The sequence below is a fragment of the Thamnophis sirtalis genome, unplaced genomic scaffold (assembly GCF_051295495.1).
Source record: "Thamnophis sirtalis isolate CommonGarterSnake01/CBP01778 unplaced genomic scaffold, rThaSir2_p1.2 scaffold_2, whole genome shotgun sequence".
In the NCBI taxonomy this organism is placed as follows: Eukaryota; Metazoa; Chordata; class Lepidosauria; order Squamata; family Natricidae; genus Thamnophis; species Thamnophis sirtalis.
Window position 1 is genome coordinate 79,584,881 of NW_028261382.1, and position 19,332 is coordinate 79,604,212.

General features: G+C 37.9%; 1 protein-coding gene across 1 annotated transcript in view; it reads left to right on the top strand.

Annotated features, from left to right (window-relative positions):
* The first annotated feature begins 206 nt into the window (after nucleotides 1-206).
* LOC106546180 (zinc metalloproteinase-disintegrin-like BmMP) overlaps nucleotides 207-19,332 on the top strand; it is a 30,968-nt gene continuing 11,842 nt past the window's right edge. The window contains exons 1-11 of the mRNA XM_087703607.1: nucleotides 207-365; nucleotides 1,931-2,037; nucleotides 2,771-2,847; nucleotides 4,213-4,291; nucleotides 6,524-6,600; nucleotides 7,505-7,700; nucleotides 12,296-12,358; nucleotides 13,727-13,798; nucleotides 16,040-16,209; nucleotides 17,864-17,948; nucleotides 19,036-19,166. Of these exons, the coding sequence (XP_087559733.1) occupies nucleotides 314-365; nucleotides 1,931-2,037; nucleotides 2,771-2,847; nucleotides 4,213-4,291; nucleotides 6,524-6,600; nucleotides 7,505-7,700; nucleotides 12,296-12,358; nucleotides 13,727-13,798; nucleotides 16,040-16,209; nucleotides 17,864-17,948; nucleotides 19,036-19,166 (1,109 nt within the window). The 5' untranslated portion in view covers nucleotides 207-313. The remainder of the gene's footprint in view (nucleotides 366-1,930; nucleotides 2,038-2,770; nucleotides 2,848-4,212; nucleotides 4,292-6,523; nucleotides 6,601-7,504; nucleotides 7,701-12,295; nucleotides 12,359-13,726; nucleotides 13,799-16,039; nucleotides 16,210-17,863; nucleotides 17,949-19,035; nucleotides 19,167-19,332) is intronic.

Consider the following 19,332-nt stretch of genomic DNA (forward strand, 5'->3'; position numbering starts at 1 on the left):
ATTTGTATTAACATGTGAGCCATGGACAGTATTGATATGAGCATTTAATCCTCTTCTGTTGGCTTTTACTTTGAGTGATGCTGTCAAAGAAGCTTTCCAGATGTCATTGTTGGAGTGACAAGCACTAAGCCAGTTGGAAAACTGCCCTCCCGTCATATGGTTACAAGTTAGAATTTGGGCAAATCCTTTAGCAAACACCTTCACATATAAGGGCATGAATGAAACTGAAGAACATGCTTCTCACAGTCAATAGGAGAAGAGGTCAGGTTGACTTGGAAGCAGAAGGAGATTTCCTGTCCATTCAGGCTCCAAAATGATCCAAGCTTTCTTGGTAACTATATGCTTAGCGGTTTTTCCATATCAAGGTAAGATGTTTTCTTTGGTTTCCTTCTTCAAATTCTTACTGCTAAAAGTCTATGGAAGCCAACAAGTTTCTATGGTTTTTCTTTTGATACTTAACCAAAATTTGCTCCACTTCAGTTTCAACAGACTGAGCAAAAGAGTTCTTGCTCTCAAGGATCACATTTGTTGTAAAGTTATTTAGATGGTTTTCTGGTATTTGTTAAATTTTGTCAAGATAATAGGCCCTAAGAAAGAAAAGTCCTAATATCCTCAGAAGAAAATCATGTTCAATTTGAAGAAAAGGTTTTCCAATAATGTGAGTAAAAAAAAGTATTACAATAATGCTATTATTGTTAAAGAGAGTCTTCAAACTGTACCCAAAGTAATATGATACTTATTTTTCTCAATGCAAGATTTTAAGTTATCTTAAATTATTTCCTCCCTCCTTTCCTTTTACTCTGCAGAAACCCAGGGAGGGTCCTCTCTAAATGCTTCCCATGTTCTCATTCTTTCTGTGGTCTGAGATACCCCTCCCTCTCTCTCCCTCCCTCTCCCTCTCCCTCTCTAAAACATCCAGTACTGGAACACCCAAAATTTATGAAGGCAAGATGTTCCACTGGTTAATTGTCCTCACTGTTAGGAAGTTTCTCCTTAATTCCAGTTTGCTTCTCTCTTTGATTACTTTACAACTATTTTTCTTGTTCTGCCTTCCTGTGGTTTGGGAATAATTTGACCTCCTCTTCCTTGTGACAGCCCCTCAAATACTGGAATAATGCTATCATGTCCTCCCCCAGTCTTTCTTTTTCTAGACTACCCAAAACCAAATCCTGCAGCCATTCTTTAGAGGTTTTAATGTAAAACTTTGCATTTCTCCACATTGAAATTCATTTTGTTGGATAGAGCCCATTAATCGGTTAACAAATTTTGGTCTCAGTTGTGATCATATATTTATAAACTATGTTAAAGATCAAATAGGTGACTCTAAATTCTTCAATTTTGGTCTAATTCTGAAATCACTGAATTTGATTATGTAGATGTTAGCTAGCTCAGCAATAATTATGATGCTATGGACTATTTCTGAAACTGAAAGAAAGGAAAATCAACCAAACCATTAGGATGGCAGTAAAATAGCAGTTCAACCTGAATGAATTCTTAATAAGCTGCATTTGCATAACAAACTTAGTTTGCTGAGCTTTTTGACTAATGGATATGCTAAACCATAATGTAATATGGTTTACTGAATTGTGTGAATCAGACTACTGTAATTTATAATTTCTCATGTTATCCTTATCACTCAGTGTACTAACTTGCATATTCAGTGAGATTTATTTATTTATTTTTCTGATTATTCAACTCCAAAATCTTTCTTTTGTACCTGCCCAAATCAATTTCTCTAGACAGTCTCCCAGTGGTCAAACATCATTCAGCAAATTGCATACCCAAAGAAAAGCTTGATTTTCACTAGAAAAAGATTCCATTCTTCACTGATAATTGAATAAAAAACTGAGTTGTGAATGTGTGAATGGTAGAATAACATCCCAAAGTAATGTAAACCTTTCTTCTTCTTCTCCCCTCCCCCCTTACAAAGGGAGCTCTATAATCCTGGAATCTGGGAATGTTAATGATTATGAAGTAGTGTATCCACAAAAAGTCCCTGCATTGCCCAAAGGAGGAGTTCAGAATGCTGAGCCAGAGGTAAGAAAGGGATCTCAGCAAATTACTTCTTGCCAGCCAACAAAGTTTTTGTATTACTTTGTTGCCATGGAATGATTACCTGGAATTTTGCATTACAATCAATGTGCCTGATAAAGTAATTAATTAATTCATTTATTCATTCAACAAATTTATATGGCTGCCCAATTCACACAAAATTGAGGCGGCTCCTGGTAACAGCACAGAAATTCCTAATATTAATAGGTTACTATATCAAATAAAATATTGGGAAACACCCAGCCATACTGTATAGAGAAGAGGGATCAAGCAGGGAATTAGCCTTGAGTTATTTCTTAGCTGCAATAGATCTCTCTCATCTCTTTTCTCTCTCCCTCTGCAATAAATCTTATCTATCTGTTCTGAAGAGAAGGGGAAGTTGTATTTTTAGGTGAAGATAGTATAGCAGGTATAGCTCAAGGTTAGGACTAAGAACCAGATTCAAGATCATTACTGTATGACTTTCGAGTCAGTCTCTCTGTCCCCGCCTAACTTCGTTCACCAAAAATGTTCAATTGGAGAATGAGATCTTGAACTTATGCAGGAATGTTTAATTTAACTTAAGATTTTATAGTACCCTTCAAGCACTAGATGAAATACTCTAAATCAAATAAATAATTTGGCTACAGGTCTCCATTTGGCACAGGTATAGAGTTGTTAAGAGGGTAGACATTACATTCGCCTATTTAAAAAAAAAACTGAACTCTTTGCATTTCAGACCAAGTATGAAGATACAATGCAATATGAATTTAAAGTGAATGGAGAGCCAGTGGTCCTTCACCTAGAAAGAAATAAGTATGTTAACTCAGAAGTTCTCTTAACTGTACTAGAACTATATAGGAAATGTATATTCTCAGACATAATCCAAGAGAAATAATAACTGTATTGCTTTGTTTGGGAAACTATAACTAAATTAAATTTTATACAGTGGTGGCTGTGAACCCTCAGTAGCCCACCCCTGGTTGGAAGGAACCTTAAATGCCTTCTAGTCCAACCCCTTGCTTAAGTAGGAGACCTCCAGTGATAGAACACACACAATTTCTCAAGGCGAGCCATTCCACCAATTAATTGTTCTCATTGTCAGGAAATGTCTCTTAATTCTAGTTTGGATTTCTTATATGTAAATAAACTACTAACACTGCTAAAAGAATGTGTATCATTTTCATTACCCCAAAACATCACCATTGAAAATAGTATGGCTGTCACTTTACTGTAAACATTGGAAGTCTCTGAAGTCCTAGTGCAATTTAATATTAGTATTAAGACCAAGATATACAGCTGGTGCATTGAGAGTGACTGCCTGGCTTTGATTTTACAATGCATTTTACTTTTGAGCATGCTGTATCCAAAAGATTTTATTTTGCCTCTGGATGACTGAGAATCTCCATAGACCATGTTATATGTCCCTCTAAATGTATATTGCCTTTATTGTTAAGTACAGGCTATAAAGACATTCCCCTATATATGGGCATTTCTGTGTCACTTTATCTTGTACCACTGGAAAGATTTCATACTAAATTCTAACGTGTGCTTTAGAAAGTCTAGTGCCCCCTTTTGTTTTGTTTAAATATGAAGGCTATCCAGATTTCAAGAGCAGCATCTGAATGATCACGTTTTGGCATAGAAGCCAAGCAGGGATAGAAGTGGAAGACTAGCAAGGAACATGTAGATTGGAAAAAGAGAAGGCAATGCCACTAGGAATGGAAAGTGACGCCATATATTGGTTAAAAACTTCAAGGCACATGCTTCTGTATGAAGCTTCAAAGGATCAATTTCTTTGAGGACACTTCATTTTACTCTTAAGTAAATAGAGCTATGCAGCTTTCCTTTATAAACAAAGCAGTTTCATCAAATTGTTCATAGACCAGAAGAATAAAAAGAAGAGGCAATAAAAATGTCTCCTCCTGGTCAATCATACCACCTCTTCACCTTGATGAAGAGAATTGCACAGCTTCCTTGGTGCAAATCTCTTTCCTCGGGTGAATCTAGTATGCTCAGCGCTCCTCTTAAATAGGTATCCTCTTCAGATTGAAATTCCTGCTCCTTTCCTTTGAACCAAACAATATAGGCTTAAAATACCGTAGTTGTAGACTTACTAAAAAATTATGTCTGTCCTACTTAATTCCTGACATAGATATTCTCTTTTTTCATTCTTTCCAGAGGACTTTTTTCCAAAGATTACACTGAGACTCATTATTCCCCTGAAGGCAGAGAAATTACAACAAGCCCTCCGGTTGAGGTAATATCCAGAGTGTCTTACTTTTAGGAAATAAACTGAGAGGAATATTTGAGCACAATATTCCAAATATATAAGAACCTGACCAGGCTACTCAAACAACGTCTGTAAACCATAAAGTATCTTTTTACTGAAATATTCATATAAGGATGTGTTCTGGCCCAGGCCTCTACTATATATATACGAACACAGATTTGGCTGTCTGCCATGACTAAGGAGGCAAATAAGCAACCCTTTGGCTGGGAGTCCAGAAAGCTATCTCTATAAAGCGCGGGTTAAACTCATGAAATTCTCCCAATTCATTCTCTACGGCTGGAAGAGTAAACTGTTGTTTCCTGCAAAATTCCCCTCCCATCACCCCACCTATAAGCTCTCCGGGGGAGGCAATCAGTAGCCACCTGTTCCTATTTCCTTCTGTGAGCCTTTTTCCAAAGCTGCTCTCTCCTCTCAGCCCTTTGCATATGTACATCAGGGACAGTCTCCCTCTGTTCTTCCTCACTGCTCCCTGACTCAGAGGCCTCTCTAGTCCCTGCTCAGACTCCGAACACTCCCCAGAGTCTTCCTCAGCCTCCAGGGCAGTCCCATAGTGTTCATCACTGTCAGATTCCACCAACAGCTCAGCCGGCCGCTGTTGGGCCACAACAGGATGTATGGATTGTTAAACCCAGTTTGTTTTATTCATTGAATTAGTAGGACAAGATTTCAATCAACCAGTTCTTTCCTACTAGTTAAAAGCAAACATTTTGGGAGTGAGTTTCACAAATAGATTTATTATGAGAACATCAGGTTTATAAGATCTGCATTTTGATTTTTAAAGCAGATTACTGTGATAAATTTAGAATCATTTCTTTGTAATACTAAAAATGAGAGAAATTCACTTTGCTCCTATACAGGAATTCATTTCAAAACTCTCATATTAAAAGGACCCAGAATGTGGATCCACCAGCTGCAGAAATACTAACATTAACATACTCAGTTAGTTTACTTTATTGTCATTGCACCTAGAATGAAATGCCATCTTCAGTGTACATTATAACCACAAAAATAAAATACAGATACACTCTCTTTACATCCTATACAATTGAATTGAAAACCCTTGATATTGCATTAATATTGCACTATACAGTAGAATTAAATATAGTTACTGCTCTGAGATAGAAGCTGTTTTTCAACCTATTTATCCTTGCTTTTATTATCTTGTACCCTCCACACATGATAATAGTTCAAAAAAGGGTGTCCAGGATGCATATTTAAGAATGTTTTGAACTTTCTTAAGGCAGTGGGAGCTATAAAGTGCTTCCAAAGAGGGGACAAGACAATCAATGATCCTCTGGGCAATGATGTTAACCCACTGGAGCACTGTTTTATCTGTCATTGGACAATTGGATAAACATACACAGGTGTAGTAAATCATAATGCTGTCTATGGTGCAGCGGTAGAAGGTCACCAGAACTTTTTCATTCAGTTATTGTTTCCTGAGAAGTCTCAACTATTATAATCTCTGCTGGGCCTTTTTGACCAGTGCTTCATTAAGTCCTTGGCTTCTCCCTTCCCCCCCCAAAAAAATTGATTTAAAAGTGTATCCTCTGTCTTCAAAAATAATCTACTTCTGGCTTAGCATCTTCAAAGTTCGTACAAATAGTTCCTACTGAGTGTGTAACAGAAATCTCCTGACTTTAATGTCTACATGGACCCTGCTTCCAGATGCTAGGAATTACATCTCTGTGTAAATTTCTGAAAGCTTTTATTATGCAGGCTCAAGGGAATAACAATTAATTTGTATCATTAGTAATTGTGGAATTTTAAATACTTTATGGTATGATTTCAGAATGTAGGACAATCATCAAGTCTGAAAGTTTGTTCAGCAAATCCTGCGGTTTATCACTAGAGATGATCTCCAAGGAGACAAGTTTGATGGAGAAAAAGGCTTGTAATTTCAACAACACATTCTCTATTTGTGTGTTGGTTTTCCGCCCAAAAGTTCTTAGCATTTTATCATCAATGGGTCTCCCCCTGCAGAGTGACTTGCTTTTATGGAGAGTTGTGTTTAGCCTATGTTCATTTTGGAACAATCATTGTTGAGCAGGTCTTTTGTCCCCTCAAATCAAAATGTTCTGAATAATTGCTTTTTTAATATTTCATTCATGTGGTGAAATACATTGGAACCACACTTCTGTTCATCAAATCATACTACAAACAAGCTTTAACCAATGTAATCCTCTTGCCTCCACACAGGATCACTGCTATTATCATGGACACATCCAGAATGAAGCTGACTCAACTGCAGTCATCAGTGCATGCAATGGCTTGAAGTAAGATAGTCTCTTCTCTTTTATTTATTTTGTTAAAAATAAAATACTCCTCTTGGAGATCTCATAATTAAATAGAAGGACATCAGTTATTCATGCAAATTAGTTGGGTTTGATCTAAGATCTCTGCAGAATTTAGAAAGACTTTGGTTGAATACCAAGAAGTGCTGCTGCCAGTCAATAGAGACACTAGGGAGCGAAATCAGGTTTGTATAAAGGAGCTGCCAAGCCTATATCTTCTTTGTATATAGGAGGTAATGTTACAGGTAGAGAAGATAAGTAAGCTTCAGATTGCAACCCTTGCTAGAATGTACTGTATACAGGAAGAGGCATGTAGACTTTTCATTTCTACCCAGAAACACTTCCTTGAGTCATTCTGCACACCTTCTCCAACCAGCTAGATATCTTAGCTACATAAAGACCCCACAATTCAAAATCATTAGTCAGATTTAATGTTGTCCCAACAGCTGTTATTGAAGGAAGACATTAAAAGATCCCCTTTGTACAGAGACTATGTCCATACAGTGGAGGAATAAATGAAATGATGGAACATAAGATAGTAACAACAGAGTAATAAAGGAAGAACAGAATGATAGAATATTAGAATTGGAAGGGACCGTAGATGTCTTCTAGTCCAACCTCCTGCTCAACTACAAGACCTATATCATTCTGGGAAATGGCTGTTAATCTCTTTTTAAAAACCAATGGTGATGGAACATCTACATCATCTGAAGATAAACCTTTTCACTGGTTAATTATTCAAACTGTGAGGAAATTTCTCCTTCAATTTATTGTTTTTTGTCCTGCCTTCAGATATTTTGGAGAATAGATTGTCACCCTCTTAGTCCCAATATTCTTTTCTATTAGTTCTCCATCTGTGACCACCCTTTTATATATTGTTTTACAGAGGACATTTCAAGCATCAAGGGAAGACATACCTTATTGAACCCTTGAAGCTTTCTGACAGTGAAGCCCATGCAGTCTACAAATCTGAAAATATACAAAAGGAGGATGAGAGCCCCAAAATCTGTGGGGTAACCCAGACTGCTTGGAAATCGGATGAGCCCATCAAAATGACCTCTCAGTTAAATCTTACTCCTGAAGTAAGTCTTATATTAAAATCTCAGGTATCTAACATGGTTAGATAACAGGGATTCATTTACTTGTTTCTCAAATGTAAAGTAAAAGAAAAATTCTTGGGGATGTGTGTGATTGGATAGAATTCATAAGGGAGGAGCCCCCATTTCTAAATTCTTTATCCTCAACAAGTTGTGGTTGTGGTATATTCATTATGTTTAATTGATCATTAATTGGTCCTTTATCTTGAATGTTGTCTACTCATGGTAACTTTAGTCAAACTGGATTTTGTGCAGCAGAGTTAAGAAAGTGAATGTCAGACAGCAAGGAGAGAATGTGCATTCTAGAATTGGCAATTTAGCCTTGCAGTTCTGTATACAGAAAAAACATGAATACACTTTACTAGGGAAAGAAGCATGTAATATATATACCCTCACACATGCAGATCTTAGCAAAAGGTTCTTCCTATGTAATTTAGGCCTTTTAGTGATGAATGCAATAAAATGCTGGAGGGAAGGGCTCTTTCCCAGGAAAATAAACAGCCGATTAGCAATGAGTCCTAGGATTTCAAAAAGAAGCTCAGAAAGGATCCTCCCTAAAACTTTCACAGGATGTATCCAATGGTTACAAAGAGTGTACTTAGTCTGGCAAAATTCTTGTGTATAGGAGAGCAGCAATAAAGAAACTGCTCTGAGCAATTAACCATCTTGTTCTTGTTGCTTGTGCCTGAGAAGTCGAAAACAATACTCGAGTAATCATTTTAAAATTACATCAAAAGAAAGATATAAATCTTTGAATAGAGTGAATTCAGTGAGTCAGAATATCATATATTCTCCCCTTATCTTGTCATTGATGCATAATGTGATATCATTGCAGGCAGGGTCTAATTGGTTACATAGCAGGACCACATCATCATATTTCTCATATGATTGGTTGAGATCCTTTGTTTGAGAAAGGGGAGGAAAAGTGAGAAAGTCATTGGAGCATCGTTTTGACAGGCTGAAAAATAGGTCAAAGAAAGCAATTCCTTCACATGCTTGTTTTTATTCCTGTTAAATCCTGTTCAGAACTAGGTATTCATATATAAATTTATCTTTAAGTGTTGGATCATAAATTCCAAAAACAAATGTCATGACAATTTTTTAAAAGGTGATAACTTACTGTATGTTTCTTCTTGAATATCATTGCATAATGTACTTTTTCCTCAAAAATTTATCAGCACATTCTCTAACTCAGAGTTCCACAATCTTTCCAGCTTTGCAGACTGGCAGGAGGGAGAAGGGATTGTTCCCCATGAACAGCTGGATCATGTGTGCGCCCAGGTCCATTTGTGTGAGCAGTGGGTGCACAAACCCATTTGAGCAAATGGAGCATGCCCATCCATGCTTTCTTGCTGCCCATGCTAGTGGAGATGCCCATGCTCATGCCAATGCTCACCCACCACTTCCACGTAGTGGGCTATGGCCCAGGGGTTGGGGAACCCTAAGGTGACCAGATTTTCAGATTGGAAAAGAGGAACGCCCTTTTCCGGGGGGGGGGGGGGGGGGCTTGATTAAAAAAAATTTTTTTGTCAAAAGGTCACCCCAGGACACTGAAACCAGCATAAATACGAATCTGTTGCCAAACAAAATTTTGATCACGTGACCATGAGGATGCTGCAACGGTCGCTAAGTGTGAAAAATGGTCGCAACGGTCGCTAAGTGTGAAAAATGGTCATCAGTCACTTTTTTCAATGCCATTGTATCTTCCTGATTATTAAAAGTGCAAATTCACTCAGTGTCAATCATGACTCCTGAGTCCATTTCAAAGTATTGTGCATAGAAATTTTAAAAATGGCTTGTTTCAATTTATTTTGGATAGAATCTTTTTTTAAATAGTCTAAGACAATTTAAAAAAAGAATCAACACAGAATACCACTATTTTAAAAAATCATATGCACAATAAATAAAATATTATTTTAAAATACATTAAAAAAATAAATGAAAAAACCCGGCTCACTTACCAGCAGGCAGGCAGAGTCAGCAGATCTTCGTAGCGATGGATGGAAGCACACAGGGAGCCTATATATACGCAACTGCAGTAACAATGACAATGATGAAGGATTGGATTGAGTTAAAGAATAAAAGAATTCTGATCTTAGAAGGCCATGACCTGCAGGCAGGCTGGCATAATTTCTTATGGAATGAATGACAAACATAAAACGCACAAATACTTTCAAAATCATTTAATTAGAACTTTACTGCAACAATGGCTCAAAATCAAAAAAATCCACTATGTGAAAACCCCAAATTGGCTATCACCAACAGAAAGAACGACACATCCAAATTTTACAGATTGGAACAAAATTCTAAGATACAGAGATCTAATTGACAGACAGGGAAATTTAAAAACAATTGAAGAATTGGCAAATCAGAATATGAAAGGTGATTGGCTAACCTACCTCCAAATTAAAACTAAATACAATAAAGACACTAAAATATATGGTATTGAAACAGAACCACACGAATTGAATAAAATTATTCAAAGTCTGGACAGAAAGATGATAGGGAAAATATACAAATTCCTCTTGAAGTATCAAATGGAAGAGGAAATTGGAAACTGTAAAAGAACCAATGATAAAATGGGCACAGAACTTTGGCTATAACATTGAACTAGACAAATGGGAAAAATTTTGGGGAATAAATTTAAGAATGACACTATCAATCCCATACAAGGAAAACCAGTACAAAATGCTTTATTATAGATGGCATCTGGCACCGTCAAAGTTGGCCAAAATTTCAACAAATACCTTGCTAAATTGCTGGAAATGTGATTCAATACATCATGGCACATATTATCATTTATGGTGGACTTGTGAAGAGGCAAAAAAATTCTGGAAAAGGATCAAAAATTGGTTGGAAGAAATAACAAAGGTTAAGTTAGATTGGAAACCTGAACTCTTTCTATTAGGAATTATACCAACGAAATACAAAAAAGAAATACAATATCTAATATTATGCATACTTACAGCAGCAAGGATAGCTTTCGCCCAGAAGTGGAAAAATAAACTAAACCTAAATGAAGAAGAAATAATAAGAAAAATTATGGACTGTGCCGAAATGGATATATTAAAAAAAGAAATACAGGGAAAAGAAGAATCAGAATTTTATTGGATATGGGATAATTCTCTGCACGAATGAGAGCATGGGCGCAGCGGCAGCTGCCCGCAGAGAACTTCCATGCGCTTCAGGGGCTTCTGCCGGGCGGCGGGAGCCCCGGAAGCGAGAGGACGTTCTCTGCGGGCGGCTGCTGCTGCGCCCACGCTCTCGGAGGCGGCGATCCCATTCACGAAGAGGCAGGAGGAGAGGTGGGCGCAGCGGCAGCCGCCCGCAGAGAACTTCCACGCGCTTCAGGGGCTTCTGCCGGGCGGCGGGAGCCCCAGAAGCGAGAGGACGTTCTCTGCGGGCGGCTGCCGCTGTGCCCACGCTCTCGGAGGCGGCGATCCCATTCACGAAGAGGCAGGAGGAGAGGTGGGCACAGTGGCAGCCGCCCGCAGAGAACTTCCACGTGCTTCAGGGGCTTCTGCCGGGCGGCGGGAGCCCCGGAAGTGAGAGGACGTTCTCTGCGGGCGGCTGCCGCTGCACCCACACTCTCGGAGGCGGCGATCCCATTCACGAAGAGGCAGGAGGAGAGGTGGGCGCAGTGTCAGCCGCCCGCAGAGAACTTTCACGCGCTTCAGGGGCTTCTGCGGGCAGCAGGAGCCCCGGAAGCGAGAGGAACTTCTCTGCGGGCGGCTGCAGCTGCCCCCACCCTCTCGGAGGCGGCGATCGATCCCAAACACGAACGGACTCCGCGGAAGGGTGGGGGGCAGCGGCAGCCGCCCGGCCTTCCATGCGGTTCAGGGGCTTCTGCCGGGCGGCGGGAGCCCCAGAAGCAAGAGGAACTTCTCTGCAGGCGGCTGCAGCTGCCCCCACCCTCTCCTCCTGCCGCGGCAAGCGGAAAATTCTCTGATTAGTAGATAGAATAGATTAGATTACTCACCAGTGAGTAAGCGCAGCTGCAACCCCAAAAGACGAAAGGAAATGGAGACTCGCGCAGGCGTGCTCAGCTAAGCGGAGTCCAGCCAATCAGTGAGCTGGTTGGGATGGAAAATTTTCAGCACGTGGCGTGCTGAAAATTTCCCATCCCAGCCAGCTCACTGATTGGCTGGAGTCAAGGCCAATCCAATCAGTGAGCGGCAGGCTGGGCTGGCTTAAATTTGTAGGTAGGTAGGATAGAGAACAGAACGGTGAGCCAGCCCAGCAAGCTAGCAGCTGATGGGCGGGAGCTGCGAGCGCCAAAAAAAGTGTGCTTTTGAAAAAAGCGTGCAGGACGCGGGAAAATGCATTAAAAAGCGGGGGTGTCCCGCCAAAAGCGGGACGTTTGGTCACCTTAGGGAACCCCACTCTAAGGGCTAAAATTTAAACAATCTGTCTCTTTATAAATGTATTCTTCAAAGAGCCAATATTTCTGAAAGGTCAAGTATTTTGACCAATTTGTATAACAAGCAGTTTCCTGATTAACTGATGATGACCAAGATTCTTGTTGGCTGCTGGGAGCAACATGTCTGAACATCCTTTTGCTTATTGCTTTTTTTTTTTAGCAAGACAGATACTGGCAGGCCCAAAAATATATTGAGTTTTACATAGCTGTGGACAACAGAATGGTAAGTATCTGGGATATCATTCCCATTAATTTCTGCCTTTTTTAATGTGGGCATTTTTGAAGACATTAACAAACATCCAAACTGGATTTCTCTTAATGTGCTTCATCATAAACTTTGATATTTCTTTTTGTTATTGGACCCAACCAATATTTACAAAGTTAGGAGACATTTGTATACATATACTCTAATTTGCACATTTATTCTTCCTGGATTCCATCTAAATTTATTTTTATCCCACAATGGTTAAACAGTTATATAGGTTTATTTGAAACATTCCTGCACAATTTCTATATCCAAGTTGACAACACATAAAGAATAAGATGTCTAGCGGAGAATGCTTCTGTTACACTTCTCTAAACATGGAAATATGGTATCCAATTTAGGAAAGCATCTCAGTAGGGTGACCAAAGTTTTCTCCAACCAGGAATAGAGCCCATGTATTCTGCTGAAAAGTTAATAATTTTGATATATTAGTGGCACAAATGTAAATTAAAAAATCAGCACAAAAGAATTATTTGGACTATTTGGATAGAAAGTAATATTTTGTCTAAATCAGCAAATTCAATGATCCTTTCACTGATATGTTCTTTATCTTATTTATTTATCTTATTTATTTATTAGACACATTTATATGCCGCCCAATTCCGAAGGACTCCGGGCGGTTTACAAAAATAAAGAGAAAAAACACATAACGAAACACATAGCGAAAGAAACAGTTTAAAAACAGCAACACCTCATACATTCATTCTAATCGGGGCTGGACCTCAACAGTGAGGTCAACAGCCCCAGGCCTGCTGGAACAGCCAAGTTTTTACAGCTTTCCTGAAGGCCATGAGAGTGGGTATGGTCCGGATCTCCGGGGGTAGCTGGTTCCAGAGAGTCGGAGCAGCCACAGAGAAGGCTCTCCTCCGAGGGCCCACCAGCCGACACTGTCTGGCTGATGGCATCTGAAGGAGGCCCAATCTGTGGGATCTTACTGGCCGCTGGGAGGTATGTGGCAGCAGGCTGTCTCGAAGGTACTCTGGCCCTAAGTCATGTAGGGCTTTAAAGGTGATAACCAACACCTTGAATTGTGTCCGGAGACCAATTGGTAGCCAGTGCAGCTCGCGGAGGACAGGTGTAACGTGGATGTACCTCGGTGCACCCAATATCACTCACGCAGCCGCATTCTGAACTAACTGCAGTCTCCGAACGCTTTTCAAGGGTAGCCCCATGTAGCGCGCATTGCAATAATCCAGCCTTGAGGTGACAAGAGCGTGAGTGACCGTTTGAAGTGCCTCCCGATCTAAATAGGGTTGCAATCTTCCTCCTTCTCTCCCTTCTTCCTATAATTATAATCTCATTTTAACTTTTTTGTCTTTTTTGCAGTACAAGAAATACAACAGAGATTTAACTGCTATAAGAACAAGACTATATGAAATTGTTAACATTATAAATATGGTAAGAAGATATGGAAAAATTATTTCACTTGTTCAATTTAAACTTCTCTCAGGCCCATCCCAGATTTTCATTGTGTTCATATAACACACTTAACCAGGTAAAAAGAACTAGGAGATGGGTTAATTAAGTAACTAAGTTAATAAGCCTCTTATGTGAATACAGCCACTGTGTTGAGAGGGTGCAGATCCAAAAGTGTTGCAAGAATTCAGTCAGAACGACGCCTATAGCTGGATTCTTTGAGGGCTGTGGTTAATGGTTCTGAACTTGGACATTAGAAAGAGATAGACAGAGTCAGCCAATTGATTGTGAAACTGATCCCCGAGAAGAAACCTGGAGAGAGAAACTTAATTTGAGTTGGATTGTGATACATAGGATACACTTAAATTGTAGTGTCCTATTAGCTTTCTTTACATTTTCACTGTTGATGATCTGTTGGAATCAGGGAGACAACAGGAACTTCGCTGGGTCAAATCTCTCTTTAGTCCTCCTCTCTTCTGTAACAGATTATAGAGAATAATCAGCTGCTTCTTTTTATCCTTTGATAATTATTATATTATCCTTATTATTATAAACTTTTAATCATTACACATGAAAATTAGTAAACATAGCTTATATCACAAATACCATTGACTGGCACTGATGGTTGTTGATACAGGTTGCTGCCAGCGTCCTAGGTATCAAGCAAGTACCTTCTTAAAATACATGATGTTCCTACTTGCACAGTTTTTTTCAGTTCCGCTGAACAGCTGCCATTTCTTTATGTATTTTGGAAAGTTCTCAGACACGGTACCAAGTGCCCTGATGACCATGGGTATCACTGTTACATGTGACATGTGATATGTGACATGTTACATATCAACCAAGTATCCTCTTAAATTTATGTTGTTCCAAGTTGTTATTGTTATATTATTATGTGGTTAATCTTTGGTGAAATTCACAGCCTTTGGGGATGGTTGGTAGCTCAACTGCTCAAGTCCTAACCAAGGACCTAGGAACTGTTAAGGTAACGTCGAAGGATATAAGCTGTTCCAAGTAGGGTTGTTTTTTGTAGAATCAGAATGTTCAAGTCTGATAAATCTAAAATTTCCAAATAGCGATGTAGCCCTTTGGGTATTGCTCCAAGGGCTCCAATTACAATTGGGACAACAGACAATTTTTTCCCCCATAGTCGCTCAACTTCAGTTTGCAAGTCCCAGTACTTTGGGATTTTTTCTTGCTGTTTATCTTCAATTCGTGCATCTCCAAGTATTGCAATGTCCATGAACCATACCTTTTTCTTTTCAACTATTGTTATATCAGGTGTGTTGTGGGCCAAGTGCCTGTCAGTCTGGATTCTGAAGTCCTTCAAGATCTTGACTTTCTCATTCTCTAAAACCTTTTCAACCTGATGTTCCCAGTGGTTTTTGCTGTACTCAAGCGCACACTTTTGGCACAATTTCCAGTGAATGGTCTTAGCAACGCAGTCATGGCATTGTAGGTAGTCAGTTTGTGAAATTTTCCTGCACCCACTGATCAAGTGGTTGACTGTCTCATCTTTCTCATTACAGAGGCGACATTTGCTGTTGGTGGTAACATGTTGAATTTTTGCCTTCAGGTAGTTTGTGGCTAAGGCTTGTTCTTGGGCTGCCAAAGTAAAGTCTTCTGTTTCTTTTTTCAGTGCTTCTGATCTTAACCAGTTCCAAGTTAGCTTTTGGTCAGCTTTGCCTTCAATACTTTTCAAGTATTGGCTATGCATAGCTTTGTTTTTCCAATTTCCAGCTCAATTCTCAATTACTTCTTTCTTATATTCAGCTTTTGACTTAGTTGTCTTTAAAAGGCCTCCTTTATTTACTTCCTTAATCATTGGTTCTTCACTTTTCTGGACTATTATTATTAATTGTTTATTATTATTATTATTATTATTATTATTATTATTATTATTATTATTATTATTATTATTATTATTATTATTATTATTATTATTATTATTCCCAATATATAGAGTCCTTAGTGCTGTCTGAGCTTGTTGGTTTTCTTGCAGACATTTCATTATCTGACTAAACAACTTTAGAGCACCAAGGAGCATCAAGGACTCCACAATTCAACCTTGAGTTCCAGAAATTCCTCTTCTATTGATGCCTAGATCTTTTTTTCCCTTTAACCTGCCCATAGAAGCCAATATCAGTTGCTTTTTAATCTTGAAATGTTTCTCAAGGTTTACTTGTATTTGAGTTTCTGATTGTTGCCATGTCCACCTGACAGATGATGAGACCTTTGAAAATTTATGTTGCACTGGTTGGCACAGAAATTTGGTCCAACGGAGATAAGATTAACGTTCAGGAATCAGAGGATGCCACTTTGGACTTATTTGAAAAATGGAGAGAAACAGATTTGCTGCCACGCAAAGGGAATGATAATGCTCAATTACTCACGTACGTCTCATAGTGGGGAAAGGGAGAGGGATGTCTGTGAGTGGAGTATTATGGGAAGATTAGTGCTTGTACAGCTTTTCCACTCTATGCTGTGTACTTTAAACCATATGTGAACTATATCTCTAGGTCAAAGTCAACTGCTTTTTTTAGATGAGAGCTGGTTTTGAGAAGCGGGTCAAATACTCAGCTTGATTTCATTTCACTTGGATTTAAAATTGAAACTCAAATGATTATCCTGCTATGCTTTGCCTGTACTTACACATGCATTTTTAATTTGATTAAGTAATGCTTTGGTTCCCACTCTGCATCAATTAAATGAAGGCTTGCATTACACAACAGATCAACCAAGAATAAAGTAAAATAATAAAATATCCAATCTATTTATAATGCTTAGCAATATACATAAATAAATAAATAAATAAATAAATAAATAAATAAATAAATAAATACATACATACATACATACATACATACATACATACACACATATGTACAAACACACACACACAAACACACAAGCTGTTTTTCATAGCTGAAGAGCCACCTTTGTCAATGTCAAAATGCCAAAATCACATGGAATGCTGTTACCTCTCTCCCACCAAAATGGTGTCTATTTATCTACTCATGTTTATGTGCTAGGTTGGCAAGAGCTGGAGCAATATTCTTTTATTTTTCTAATTAGCTTCACTCCAGTTTCTAAGGGGTCTTCTAATATGAAGACCATGTCACCTTCAAATGCCTGTAGCTTGTATTTCTCTTTTAAATTTCCATTCCTCTTATTTCTTTATTTTGTGGAATATTCCTGGCTAACACTTCCAAAGTCAGTATAAATAGCAGCGGCAACAGTGGATATCCCTGTCTAGTGCCTTATTTAATATCAAAGTTCTCTGTTGTGTCCCATTTATCATTACCTTAGTTGATTGTTTATTATATATTACTTTAATAATATTAATAAAACTTTCCCCAAAGTCCATATATTTCAGTTGTAATAACATAAATTGCCAATTAACATTGTCAAATACTTTCTGCAAATCTAGAAGCATCAATGCCATTTGTTTTCCAGGGTGCATTTCATAATACTCCAATGTGTGTTTAAAATCATTCTCATATTGTTTTTAATCTGTCCCTTTGGCAGAAATCCATTCTGGCCTAAATGTATAAATTCATATACATTTTTAATTCTCTCTGCTATTATCTAAGCATATGTTTTATAGTCCACATTCAGTAAAGATATTGGCCTGTAATTTTTTATCTGCATTAAATCTGAATCATCTTTTAGTATGAGTATGCTGTTTGCTTCCATCCATAAGTTTGGTATTCCTGCTTCTAGCAGTACTTCATTATATACTTCCAACATCACTGGGCTTAGTGCCTCTTCTAGTTGTTAAAAATTCTGCCAGTAGCCCATCAGGCCTTGATGTTTTATTTTTCTTTTGTCTTTTAATTATTCTTCTCTCAATTCCTTCATGGCTATTCATTCATTCAACATATCTTTAATTGTGTCTGGTACTTTGGAGAGTTCAGATTGTTCCAAATATTGTTGTATGCTACTTTCCAGAATGTTCTCCTTATTATACAGTTTCTCATAATATTATTTTAATGGGTTTTTTTCCTCCTCATTCTGATAATGAAGATCTCCCCTTCTTTCTTATAGGGGCATTGACTTCAGTGAAGATACTATAGGATATGCTACCATGAGCAGTCTCTGCAATTCAAAGAATTCTGTAGCCATTATTCAGGTTAGTAGAAAGGATACCTGTTACTTATTTATAAACAAGTGAAAACTCATATACGGTCATAACTTCTTTACAAATAAAGCATCTTCTTAGTTCTGATCCAAGTCATTTTTATCTTTATTTCAAGATTTGACATTTCCAGGTCCTGCCTCAATTGATGGCATTTTGGCACAATGCATTCTAGACATGTAGATTGAGCTTTTTGTATGCCATGAGCTATATATCAGGTGACAATATATTATAATGTTTCTGGAAGAGTCTAACTGTGCTCTGATTGGCAAATAAGCAGGTTACATCAGATTACAACGTTCCCAAATAATGCTTCTGAACAATATTCTTAGCAATCCTAACGACAAACATGAATCACTCTTATTTTCTTACAAGAAATTTAGGATTAGATTGCATATGATTGAATTAATGTGCAGTGAGAAAATGAGGGAATACTAAATCTACTTTAAAAAAAACTTCAGTATTTTAAGACCCTACAAGAAAATTATATTTATATTTATTGCATTTATTGAGAAACAAAAAAAACCCTTTTTTTTTGTTCAAATAGAAAGAATGGAGAGACATGGCAATAAAAAATACTTATACAACAAAACTCATAAAGTTATCTTTCTTAAGAAGCAGAGTTAGGATACAAGTAATATGAGGTAATTCTAAACTCAATAAGGTCATTTTTATCCAGAAAGAACAACGCATTTGTAAGTCTGTTTAGGGATTCAGCCTTCAATATTCTGTAAATACTAACTCACACAAAAACCACTGAATATTTTTGAACAGAAATTGCCTGTAAGTTTTAATAACTAAATGAATGCAGACAACAAATGGATGGATAGGTTTTGATCTTCTCTTGTGCTGTAGCTTCCAGGCTTTAAAGTTTTCTTCTTGGATGTATTTGTGTATGTTCTCAGTCTTGGTGGGTATAAATGCATTCAGAAGAGCTAGCTAGTTGAATTCTGAGATGGTATCCTCAACTCAAAATATTTCACTTAGGCATCATTTTTAGACACTTAGTGTTAATGATAATTGGATTCACTTTCAGTTTCTTGGCAGACTAACAATAAACAAAGTATTCTCTTTTCCTTAGGATCATACCAGAGAAACAAGTTTTATGGCGAATACAATGGCCCATGAGTTGGGTCATAATCTGGGCATTGGTCATGACACATTTGGCTGTAATTGCTCTCCTAACACATGCATTATGACTTCACACCTAAAGTAAGGATTGAGGAACACTTTTAATGCCTTTCCAATTAAATTATTTTTAAATACTTGCAATTAACTGTGAAATTAAATATAGTGAGGACTTACAAAAATTAAATAGTCAGGGAGTTATAAAAAAGGGAGTTTGGCTCATTTGTGTGTCACTTTACTATGTGTAGTT